The 12,961-nt window shown below is 46.9% G+C and overlaps 1 protein-coding gene across 1 annotated transcript; it reads right to left on the reverse strand.

The window, feature by feature from the left end:
- Positions 1–4,750: 4,750 nt before the first annotated feature.
- On the reverse strand, positions 4,751–12,403 carry LOC123137664 (protein S-acyltransferase 10). Its single transcript, XM_044557490.1, has 11 exons — positions 12,182–12,403; positions 11,977–12,091; positions 11,364–11,438; positions 11,205–11,276; positions 10,967–11,101; positions 10,828–10,861; positions 10,145–10,254; positions 6,167–6,253; positions 5,967–6,050; positions 5,329–5,394; positions 4,751–5,228 (listed from the first exon to the last, which is right to left on the reverse strand). Exons 1-11 carry the CDS (start codon positions 12,228–12,230, stop codon positions 5,054–5,056), a joined length of 1,002 nt encoding a protein of 333 aa, XP_044413425.1. The 5' UTR covers positions 12,231–12,403; the 3' UTR covers positions 4,751–5,053.
- Positions 12,404–12,961: the final 558 nt, after the last annotated feature.

Raw genomic sequence — 12,961 nt, forward strand, 5'->3', positions numbered from 1 at the left:
CGGTCACGCCGCCCGCGCGGTTCATGCAGGGCTGCAACAACCATGAGGCCGGCTCGTCCACGTCGTTCGTGGACCTTACCTCGGCCGACGACATCCACACGGCAGATTTCACCGAGGAAGAGTAGGACATGGGGCATGGGCGTGGATATGTCTCGTGTCCCATGTGGGCCGGCGACCCGCGGCTTCACTTCCCAGAGCTCATGGCCGTTGAGCTCAGCGGATGTGGAGAATAATAGGACGTGGAACACGGACGCCTCCATGGCCGACGAAGATTTAGACTAGATTAAAATAATCTCATCTCCACTTGTATTTATTGAAATATGTTAAAAATGTCATGAGTTTTGTTCGATTTAAACAAAAATCATCATGCTCGTTTAAATTCTGTTTAAAATATGTCAATATGTTTGATGTATATGATTGGTTGTCCGGCTTCCGTATTCATGTCCGTTGTCTGATAGCAACTCTGACTTGAAGGACCGCATTGAATAAGGCCAACTCACCGCGCGACCTCATTCTGTCCGACCCTGTTCTTTTAGGGCAAAAGGGACAGAGGCGGCCCAGCGCGCGACGGCCCGGACCCATCCTGTCCGTTTTGTGTCCGGGTCGACCCATTTCGAGCGCAAACTTGCGTCGGGTTTGGGTCGCGGCGGACACCAAACGGACGCGCGCCTCGTCCGCTTCGGGGCCGCGTGACACGCGTCCACCTACCTCCCACCCGCCTACATCAATGCGCACAAGCGGGCGGCCCCACCTGTCATCCGCACGTCGAACGGTCGTCGTCCTTCTTAAGTGGGAAGCGTGGACGGGTCGTCGTCCACACTGCCCCACGCCACCCAGCAGCCTCCTCGAACCCCGACAATGCCGAACCCTACCCTTCCTTTGTCCTCGAGCTCGCCGGCCGCCCACCTCACCATGGGCTTCTGGAACGGCAAGGGCAAGCACGACCGCGAGGCCGGCTCCTCCTCGGGGCGTCGCCGCGGATCCGTGAAGAAGGAGGAGACCGCGTCACTGCCGCGCTCCTCCCGTCGAGCCCCCGCGCCGGCCCCCTTCACCATTGCCCCTAGGCCCTCCGGCGAGCGCGACCGGCAGTACATCTGCGCGGACGTGTGCTGGAGGTACTGGGAGACAAGGACGCCGGTCCCATGGAGCGAGGCCCACTTCCCCAACGGGTGGCACCTCTCCACGGACCGGGTCCCCATCCCGCCAGTGCCGGCGACCGGCCGTGCACGGCGCGATGAGATCAACCGCCGCCGCCGCCTCCTCCCCGACGACCTGTACTACGACCACAGGTATGCCCCCGACTCCCCGCTCTGGGACACATGGCTCCAGGACGAGCACGGCACGCGCCGCGCGTCCTACTTCGCCGGCACCGTGTCGGGGCCGCGGAGGCCACGTGCAGAGCCGCGGCGTACGCGGGTGCGCGGCCTGACGCCCACGCCGTCGCCTTCCCCGTCTCTGTCGCCCCCTCCCCCTCCTCGCATGACAGAGGAGGAGGAGGCCCGTCTCCTGCAGCGTGTCATGGACGACTCCATGAACACGCACGACGAGCGGCAGTGGGACGGCCTGGAGGAGGCCATGGCCCTCTCTGCCGCCGGGGACGTCGCCTTCCCGGAGCTGCAGCTGGCGGCCGTCACGGCGGCCGTCACGGAGGAGCCGATGGAGGAGGACCCGCCCGCGTTCGAGCAGCTCCTGGGCCAGGGGTGGGGCTGGTCCTGCACTGCGTCGGAGATGGCCGCCGACCTGGGCGTGAACTGGTGCCCCACTCCGCCGCGGTCACCGGAGCGGGAGGCGTCGCCGCGGGAGGAGGTGGTGCAGGCACCTCCGGCCGTCCAGCCCGGCCCCGTCTACCAGCACCGCCGCCCCACCTCTGGACGCCGCCGGAGTACGTCGACCTCGTCAGCGACGACGACGACACCGCCGGCCAGTGAAGACGGCCACGGCCACGGCACCGACAGGCGCGGCAGGAGCGCGCGGGAGGAGTTTTTTTTATTTTCTTATTATGTTAATTATGAATCTGGGCCTTTTAAGTGGCCGTTGAAACTGGGCCGTTTTGTGCCAACCCATATATATGTTTTATGTTTTTTTAAATGCGTTTATTTGCTTTTTTAGTTATTTCATTAAAAATTTTATTTCCGTCCACCCCGGACACGATTTGGGGTGCGACCGCGCGGTGGACGCACGCACGACCCAACGAACACGGCCGGACACGGGCGAACCCATCGGCGCTCCAAAGGAACAAATTCGGACTAATCCAGACGTCCGTTTGGGGTCGCGTGGTGGAGTTGGCCTAAGCCCTCACGCAACTTGCGGTGTTTTGGCGTCATTTTGGAATGGATCAGCCAGACAACCATAGGCGTCGAATTATTCCACGGATTTCAGTAAAGAGACAGACCAACGCTCGTGCGAACTGTGCGTGGAAGGTCTCAGAATACTTTTGGATTTTAGGCGGACAACAGTGTCTCTACACGCGACCTGCTGGCCCATTTTCAAAACGAGCGGTGCTGATGACTTGACATTAAATATGCCGGGTAGAAAACATATATATACTACAGGCCGATCTCTCAAAACCCCACCTGTGTCTACACTACACTCGTGGCGCACAAAAGTACGTAGTTGTTTAAGCCAAGGTGGAGTCAATTTGGCCGTGCGAGTTCGGTGCCACGATGACTTTGTTGGCAGATCTGCTGACTCTCGACGCACGACAAGGCAGGCATCGACATTGTCGACGAGAAAAAGTCGCGGATTTGATCAGGAACGGTGAGCAAAGCACGACAATTAGACAAATCGGCTCTGTTGTTTATGTGCGTGACATAAAATGCGTCGCTTTGGTGTTAAAAATATCAGGGATGTCTGGCTGTGCTGCTCTGCTCTGCTCTGTTTGATGTGGATGCAGAATTAAAGGCTTGCTTGGACGTCACCTCCGGGTTATGTTATGTTACTCTAGAGGTTAGTTGAAGCTGAAACACTCGTGAGTAATAAACTACGTATATCAAATAGTTGTATGATACTATCACGTTGATTCCTGTAATATTCTCGCTGACAGTTGAATGGATGCTGTCACTGCTGACCACGTACGTAGATTGCCATGTCTGCTCAAGAAAGCAGCATGATGGTGGGGAGGCAGCTTAGGTGTGGACAACGACGCGCACCTGCACTGGGTGTAACCTGGTCTGCTGGTCACGAGAAGATGCAAAAGAGAAAGAAAAAAAAATAACCGCCTTGGGAGAAGTGAACAAGGGGGTCAGTTGAAGCAACGGCTGCTCTCAACTCCCAACGGCGAGGAAAAGGAAGACTGCTGCTTTCATCATCATACAACTGCAGAAAAGATTAGAAGGAAAAAACAAATGTAGAGTGCTCTTTGATGGCAGCTTCACATGCTTAGATCAGAAAAGAATAGAGCTGCAGCCCTACAATGGGTAGGCTGCTTCATGTTAACTGACCCTACATTATCTTCATCGGTTTTAAAAGTGCCGTATGCATAGCATTGCTCATTCCTTTTCCCTTGGAACCTTGCTCGTCTGATTTGATAACCAATATATGATGACCTGACAGATCAAACCTCGTAAGCACCGACGAGTAACAGCGGATAATTTGCTGTTAAATCATGCCAGGTTAAACCTACATCAGTACTGGGCACCGGCTCAGACCTCAGAGTGGTAGCTGTTGGCTACAATTTGTGAGCCGGCAAAAATGACAGCAGTTGCCAACCGGACCAAAGTCCATTTGTTTGGTCATTTCCTCCTCGGTGACTTCGTCTCTTTCGATCAAAGCCGAGACAATTAATGGCCCTGTTTGCATATTTTAACTCAGTTAGATGTTAGAGTTAGATTTTAAACCTGAACAAACCCTGAACTAACTCTAGCCAAAGAGGTGTTTGGATGGCAGGGTTAGATGGAGCGGATACGACAAGGCGTCTTCATGAGCGGTGTGAGAGGGAAGGAGGGAGATGACGAGAAGCTTCGAGGAAGTAGGGAAGGATCTGTTGTGGGGAGAGTGAGAGAAAAAGGTGTTTTTTAGTGGTCCCAAGAAGAACTAACCCAAATAAGCACCTCTTATGTGGGTTAGATTTTTTTGAATGGGTTAGATGCATGGTTAGATGCATCTAACCCAAACTAACCCTCCTGTTTGGATATTTTTAGGTTAGTTGAGTCCAAACTAACCCAAACTAACTCTAACCCATGAATCTAAACAGGGCCAATGTGCTACTCCAGTTGGTTGGTTGTTGTAAAATATATATTCGCTCCGCCATGATGTGTCATTGTTAGTACTCGGTGTCACATCAGATGAGTTCACAAGATACTCGGTGTCATACAAGGTTATGTCGTATATATCAAATGACGTCGCAAGATATCTGATACTCCCTTCATTCTAAAACAAACAACAACAACAACAACAATAACAAAGTCTTTAGTCCCAAACACGTTGGGTAAGCCCCTTCGTTTCAAAACTAGTTCCAAAATGTTTGAAGTACTAGTTGTCCTAGAATTGGTCAAACTTAAAAATGTGTGAGTTAGGACAAACATAGAACTTCAAAGAATTTGAATTGGAGTTAGTACATGTAGCTCCCGCTTGCGAAGGGTCCTGCCACTTTGGATCTATAGTATACAGTCTTTTCCTACATTTTTGTAAGAGGCTGTTTTCAGGACTTAACCCGTGACCTTATAGTCACAAGGCAGAAGCTTTACCACTGCGTCAAGCTCGACTGAACTTAGCCAAAAGAAAAACAGAGAGTAAACTGAACGCTGGCATAAACAACCACAACTCGAATGGACATTTTTATACAGAAGCGCGAGCAGTCGCCCGATACAGTTACTGTCCTCAAGACCTACTTTCAGTCGAATGTTGCTGATACAATAGGGACAGTCTTCTATACCATGGACCACACACATTTTCTTGTCGCTAAGAATGTACATGCACTTTCTCATGAAAATGAACTCAAAGGGCATCTACTGGCGGAGCTCACGGAGGACATGCTTCCACTGGCGAGCAAGTTTGAATGATGGACTGCAGCACATGCTGTGGGGGTAACGAATGGTACAGTACAACACATGTATCAACAGCACCGGCAGCAAAACAGATCTCGGCATGTGTACGGGGCTGCTCTGGCTTCCAGCTCCTCAATTGGGGGCACGGCCTCGAGAACAAATCCATTCTCTCCAGTGAAGCAGAAGTCATAGATGTTTCTGCATATGCCTTTACTGAACGGATGAACTCTATCAGGAATTCCCCTGCAAGTAGTACAGCTCCAGTGTTTCAGTACCGAGTTAATGATACAGCAATGATGAATCACAGCAAGCTGGAGCGTGAGTCGCCTCCAGTATTGCATACCTTAAGTAGAATATCCGCTTCCTTCTGGCCACTTCATAGGTTGTTTGATTTGTGAGAGCAATATAACTGCAAAAGTATAGAAGGGGGGAATTCAGCCAAACATGCATGCATTGAAGACGAAATATAGTTGCTCCTTTTGGGCAGGGGCTGCATGGAGATGATGCCTTTGTAGCATTACCAACAATTAATGGCCTAAAATTTATCAAATTCCAGCCATGCGCTCGAAGGACAGGCATGTGTACCGCTTTGCTTTGGCTTTTGCCCTCTGATCCTCTAGTCGCTGGGTTAACCCCGTAGTGTGACCTTTTGGTTCAACAGGCATTATATGCTATTGTACTTCAATTTATAACTCAATGAAAATTGACAAAGTGGTATTGGGAGTTAAAACAGAAATAACTTAAAAAAATTATATGTTCAACCATTGGCCTGTTGCTATGCATTTGCTAGACAGTAATGTTTCGACAAAGCTCAAATCCATGATTTTCTCCCCTCCTTTTTCCCGAAGGAAATTTAAGTACATGTTCTCAACTTAACAATTCAAGAAAATAAATAAAAAATGCTACCATTTGACGTCTCTTTTGAATAATTAGAAGGCCTTGTATGGTTAGAGAGATCAAGCGACCAGGAAAAAGCTTTACCTATGAAACATCAACAACAACAGCAGGAACATAAGGATAAATATCAATACTGCCAACAGGATTACACCAATAAAATCCTTCCACCTGCCATGGTAACAAAAATAAGTTCCATGAGATAACCAGAAAAGAAAGGCTCGAATGAAAGGATTGAAGTCACATCTTATGGACAACAATATGAGCTCAGAAGAGATATGTTTTACCAGACTTTCTCAATATCTAAATGCAGTGACTCAATGTACAGAGCAACAGTCCAGGTAGACAGGATTGATTCTTCAAATATGTACCACCTAGAAAATATAAAACATTTGTTATAAAACTATTAGAACTTTAATAATTGAACCAAACACATCACAAGGTTCCGCAACATAAACAGTACAGTTTGTACTGCCAGTAAAGTCCAAAAAAGATTGGTGCTTACATAGTTAACCTTTTTTAAGCAGTCGAACCAAATGAGCTTTATACTCCCTCCATGCCAAAGTAGTGCGTATTAAGAGTTTTCCTAGGTTAAACTTTGTAGTTTGACCAACTATATAGAAAAATATATGAACTTTGAAGTACCAAATATCTATAATAACAAAATAAATTCCATGACGAATCTAATGGTATTGTAGATGTCGACAATTTTTTCTACAAAACTTGGTCAAATTATAATTTTTGGCTTAGGATAAAACTAATATGCACTATATTTTGGCTTAGACGGAGTACATGGTAAAAGAAAAGAGAGAATTCCTTATTTGTCCCTTCCCAATGTAAATTTTGTTCCCTATATGGCGCACTTCCGTCCATTTTAGACACTAACGGGATGAAACGACCATTTTGCCCCTAGTGCATTTTCAGCGATGTTGCACTCCAATATTTTGGTCCTTAGCTAAACTTATCTGTGTGTGTAAAACTCGTAGAAAACATCTATAAAACTTGTACTACCATATCTAAGATCAGTATCATACTGGTTAGTTCAACACGTTCAAAAGCATTACACACACTATTAAGTCCTCTAATTAGCCCATGTTCGGAACTATACACATAATTAGCCATACACCATGCGTGCGCCGGCAGCCGTAGACCACGCGCACGGTCGGCAGACGAGAACGCCTCCTGCTGGCCACGAGCAGTCGTAGATCATGCACACAGCCGGTAAGTGGAGGACCAGAGGAATGCCACCAGCCAGCCACGCGCAGCCAGAGACCATGTGCTCGCTCGGACTGAGGCAGTCGCCGCTGCCGGTTGTCTAGTTCTGCAACTGCCTCAGCCTCCTCTAATGGATTTACAAGCAGATGAGTTTGCAGCGGTAGACCTATCTCCTGAACAGAGTTCGGTAAACAAGGGAACGAAGCAACCATCCCCTCGGGGAGGAATGTTTTAAGGGATTGACTTCGGCTCCTATTATCTCTGTTTACCAATCTTCAAATTGGTGAATTGGTTAATAGGAAGTGCGTGCTAGCATGCTTCATATTTCTAATAACAAGGGCCGTTTCTTGTTTGGTCGTTAGATCAGAGGGTGCTCATCCCTTGCTTGGCCGTGCCGCCGGAACAGGTCCACGGAGACGATGCCCGTCACCTGCAGCACCGCCGTTCAGTGCTCGCCCACTGGCTTCGCCGCGCCCTTCTTCATCTTGTCCAGCAGCTTCAGGAGCATACCTTCCGACAGCGACGCCATGTGCCGGTGATTTGGTGAGATGGAATTTGAGTTAGTCTAGGTGGTGATCAATGAAAGGATCGCAAGAAAGGTTGTTTCTGTACTTTTCCTGAAACATCCACGAGTTCTTCGCCCTGCCCATGAAATCTCAAGCTAAATTGCACGACGGGCGTGTTGATTTGACCAAATCGGAGCCAATTTGTACACAATCTTGCATCAAACAAGGCGAATCCAAGGAAACCTCGGCTAATTCGATAAAACCTTGGCCAGTTCAATGCTCGCCGCATCAAGAATGACGAAAGAACCTCGAAGTGGAGCTTTGCATGGACGTCCGGCTCCAACAAGAGAGGGCGATCCTAGAAGTCAGGAGAAGCTGTTCGCACCTCATTGCACCACGTGGCCTGCACAGTCGCACCGAGGCCAAGCCCACCTCAATGCCGTGGGCCAACCCCTTTGCAGTCGTGTTCACCTACGGCCGAGCCACACCAAGGCATTTGCCAACTACCACCTCTGCCGCGCCTTGACTCGCGACATCCGCAGCCGCCTTGCCCCCTCCCGCCTCAGTGCCTTGGCAGCCATCCACCGCCCTGTCCTGGTCGCCACCCACAGCCACAGCCCCACCTAGGTCGCCCATACCCCTTAGCCTTGCACCGCCGCTGCTATATGCTCGGGGGAGAGAGCGAGTTCTATCGCGGGGAAGAGGATTCGGACAGGGATCGGGGAGAGGAGAGAAAGGTTCGATCGATCCATCTCTTCCTTTTATTTTCTTTCTTTCTGGTGTTTAACAGCTAGAGGGCAGGCCTGGCGCAGTGGTGAAGTCCTCCCCACTTGTGCCAAGAGGTCCTGGGTTCGAACCAGCCTCTCTGCATTGCACTTTGCAGGGGTAAGACTAGGTTCCTATAATCCCTCCCCAGACCCCACCTTGTGTGGGAGCTTCTATGCACTGGGTCTGTCCTTTTTTTTGGTGTTTAACAGCTAGGAGCACTTTGGTCCATGGAAGAAAATACTGACAGGCCAAATGGATGTAATGGTAACAGATTTGATGGAGATGTCATATAGGGAACAAATTGTAAATATGGTGTCAAAAAGGGAAGAATTTTTTGTTTAGGGCCAAATAGGGAAGCAAAATTTAAGAAAGGGTCAAATAAGGAATTCTCTCTAAAAGAAAAGGGTTCATCCGTCATCTAACACATCAGTTCAAATATTTCAGATCAGCTACCTAGTATTGATAGTTTTGAACAAATTGACTTGTAACTGCACATGGCAACTTAACCCTTACAACTAAATTTTACAATCCATATGTAAAATCAAGTCTATATCCTGTCCCATTTACTTTCAGTCACAAATCAATGCCCTGTGCAAAGCGTGCAATCAACTTCAACTTCGGCTATATCTTTATTAGATTAGCCACATGAAAATAACAGAAACAGATTAATCAAAATGTGTTTTCAGAACATTATGCGTATACATTGTTTCTATACCACTATATAGTGTACGAATAACAATGATTATCGGCTGTTGGATGAAGCCGATCCAACGGTTGAGAGGTGGCAAATCCGAGTAGTCTTGGCTGTTGGATATTCTCTCCTCCACATTGGATTATACCACGTGTACTAATCCAGAAGATTCTACACCTGTGCTTATGCACGAACCTGAAAACAAAGACACTTCTCCTTTGTTCTGGACTTCTCCAAACTTCAATTTTCCAGGTTTTCTTTGTTCAAAGAACACCATTCATGTTTATTCTATCATTTACAGTGTACAATATGCACGTAACACATACATTTCTCATTTGTTCTAGACTCTTCCATACGGGAGTTCTCCCAAGTTTTTTCTTCCAAAAGAACTGACATTTATTTTATTTTCGTTTCTGTTTTTTTGGGGGGGTTTAAAGGTAATGCAGCATCTTCCAAAATCCAATTTTCTTTGCAAATGGTGTACTCAACTGTTCTTATACATTTCACATGAGTTTTGCGTAGTATTATACCACACGGTCATCAAATATTAAGTAATTATAATTTCAATTCAAATGGGATGGGCGATGAAACTTGAACATACATCTTAAATTTATTTGGTGTGACTCCAAATGTATATTTGACTATTATAATGTGGTATGTTGATATCTGTTCACACTTCATTCTCACATGCAAGGCGCGTGTAACTTACTAGTACTGAATAGTGTATGATAAAATCAAAGATGTTCAGGTTGCATGTTGGAGATAAAAACGAAATTCAGAAACCATGACCAGGTGAAGTGTAATCTGTTTGCTCGTATAATCAAAGAATGGGTGGATATGCATTGACAGTCACACAAATCAAGCCTTATGCAGTGTGCGTGCATAGAGCAGGCTCCTCAAAATGTTTATACAGCACCAGATGTCCAGAAGCAAGCCAATAAATACACATGCAGATTTATTCTGCAGAGTGCACAGTAGAACATAGACGGTGTACAACGGAAAAACATGAACGTGCATACCAAGCAACATAATCATTATGTACATGTAAAAAATATAATGCAGGAAATATACATGCCAAAACTCACCAAAAACGACAATGGTTCTTTTTGCCAATGCACGTTCCAAGCCAAACACAGTGATGGTCAAACTGAAGGACACATTTATCACAATCATGGCAGTGTCTGGTACGAGGTGGCTGCAAAAGTGTAATGTAGGAAAAAGTGAACTTAGACAATCAACAAAAGCTTTACATGGAAAAAGTTTGAAGAGTAGGACGTAGGATCAGTGGATCACACAGATCAGTGTGAAACAAAGACATGTGAAAAAAAACTATTTAGTAATGCATCAGGATGTAGAAGACCCTCAGGATGGTCTCAGGGAGCTTAAAGATACTCGTCATAGCCTTAGGGCACCTAAATGGGTTTTTAATAGGCAATACAATGAAACCATTTAGAGCAACAGTATGACAGAAAGTCTGCAAATAGACTACTTCAACTATAACATGGAACAATCAACTGTAATTATAATGCCTGAATTCTTATAGATCCACTTAACGATTCTTAACCAGTGACATAAGGAGTTTAGTTAAATACAACCAAAGGTACGTGGACATAACTCATGGCTCACAAAAATGCCTTGTTTTTCGTGTCACCAACCCACACTTGATGTGAAGTTCAATCCGATGATTTTATACAATGGACGTAGTGAACATTTGCATGTCATAATTATGAAAGCTTTAGCACCATAAATTGAGAAGATAAAACAAAACCTGGATAATTTTGCAATATTGGCAAGTCCAATCCCTACAAAGGAAATATAGAAGAATGTTAAACTAATATTATGACAGTGAGCAAACACAAGGATTTTACTACTGCATATACCCTAAAAAATAATTTCTCGAGCTTTACCTGTTGCTTGACCCAGGAGGATAAAGATCCACAATTTGATGCAACCATGACGATGAAGAAGACATTGGTCTAAGTTTCTCTAGATCAGGCCGGTTTGTGCAGGACTTTAAGCTTCCATGTTTTGAACTAGATTGTCTTTTCTTAATCATCAAAAACACACACACAAGAAAGTATAAGTATCAGTGTATACCTCAGATAGGTTGTCAACGCTTCTATGCTATGGTGATTACGACATTACTTTGAAAGAGTAGCAGTATTGATGAAGGTTGCATGCATCCCACCACTGGCTTGCATTGCATCAATAACATAGCTGACGGCACAGGAGCCCCAAAGTCAGGTACTTCGAGATTCAATCGATAATGTGTATGATAACAAATTCAATAAGGCTATTCCATACCCTGGAGATGAACCAGCAGTGTAGAAGTATTGCGCTAAGGCGATCAGAACGAGCACACCATACACTCCAATATACCTGTAATAAAATGATACCAAATGGAGATCCTCAACAACCAAAAAGAGATAACTGTACACATCCTAAGTCAGAACGGAATGGACGGGGATTTGTAGTGCAATATGAGGGGGAAATCATGGCGTAACATATTCTCCTAGTGAGCAGAGTCTAAATAAGACTGAGAACCACGATGCCTACACTCTGGCTGAAACAGTCAAGCAAAACAGCACTACAACAAACTACCAAATACCACTCAGATATACAATAGAGTGCTTTGACCTCTGAGAAGGGCATATTATTATCACTGTGTAGAATTACGTGATTTATGCTTCATAGCTGGTGGCACGCGGACAACCAGCACGCTAGCACCCCAAAAGCTACCTTTCCTCGTAGAATCATATCGATTATATGGTTTAAAACAGGGAAAACGATCATTCGAGTGATACCTAGAGCTGGAACGAAGCTACGAACGCCGCACAAATCAACAGCGCATCTTAAATTTGGATTGGAACCAAGCAAAAAAATTGAACTGGTGGGCAAAATAAGGTGGGAACTGTACCACGGCTCCTCGTGGATCCGCCTATCGAGGGTCGAATCGAGCAGGAAGACGGCGCCGACGAAGACCACGTGCATCAGGAGCACCATAGCCCTCAGGCCCAGGGGCGACCTCCTCGCTGCGCAAGAGAAACCCCAAACACCAGATCAGGACGCAAACACCCGGGACCGAATCGAGCTGAGGAGGGGAAATCGAAGGGAGAGCGTACTCCGATCGGAGAGGCGGGCCCCTGGCTCGGCGGCGGAGGAGGACGCCATTGGGGACGCCGCGGTCGCATCCGACGGCGAGGAAGGTTAAGCGGGAGTGAGGAGGGCTACCGGCGTCGCGACTCTGGTGCTCCGGAGACGACGTTTTCCGGTGGAAGAAGCGGGGTCCGTTGGGGTGGGGGCCACGTGACAGACAGGACTATGTTGTCTTATTGAAGTGGATGGGGCCCAGCTGGAAGTGGGGATAGGACGAGAAGGTGTTGTAGTTGGGAACTGAATCCATGTGAGATGCATGTACCCCTGCGTGACCCTGATTTTATCTCTACTCTTATAAAAAAATAGAGTTGGTGATGATGGTGTTCCTGCCATCCTGTAATATAGGCCATCCGATTTATATCCGACGGATAGAAAGGAAACTATGGTAATTTTGCAAAAAGATACCTACACCCCTCTCCGCATTTGCAAATAAGGCATTCCCTCGTTCATCCTTTTCTCTTACAATATAAACTACTCATACAAATGCATCTTAATGTTCCGTGTAACGCATGGGCATCTTGTTGGTTACTTATATATACTAAAACGTACTATAATAGATCGGGATCAGGAGTTGCAAGACATCTGCATTGTACAACCAGAGTACAGTAATCAGCACTCTTCGAAAATATGGATCATAATAGGGCACTACTGTGCCCCGGCGCAACAATTCGGCCGGTCGCCCCACGACCGTATGATTCCTAGGCGATGGCGAGCGTAGTGAGGTTAACCACGCTCCCGCACCCGCC

The sequence above is a fragment of the Triticum aestivum genome, chromosome 6B (assembly GCF_018294505.1).
Source record: "Triticum aestivum cultivar Chinese Spring chromosome 6B, IWGSC CS RefSeq v2.1, whole genome shotgun sequence".
NCBI lineage: Eukaryota > Viridiplantae > Streptophyta > Magnoliopsida > Poales > Poaceae > Triticum > Triticum aestivum.

Bases quoted from the DNA above. Each gene is read 5' to 3' on its own strand.
- LOC123137664 (XM_044557490.1), bottom strand. From the start codon at position 12,230: ATGGCGTCCTCCTCCGCCGCCGAGCCAGGGGCCCGCCTCTCCGATCGG. The intron at 11,102-11,204 runs GTAATGTCGTAA...GATTAAGAAAAG, and splicing joins AATACTGCTACTCTTTCAAA to ACAATCTAGTTCAAAACATG. The intron at 6,051-6,166 runs GTAAAACATATC...TTACCATGGCAG, and splicing joins TTAGATATTGAGAAAGTCTG to GTGGAAGGATTTTATTGGTG.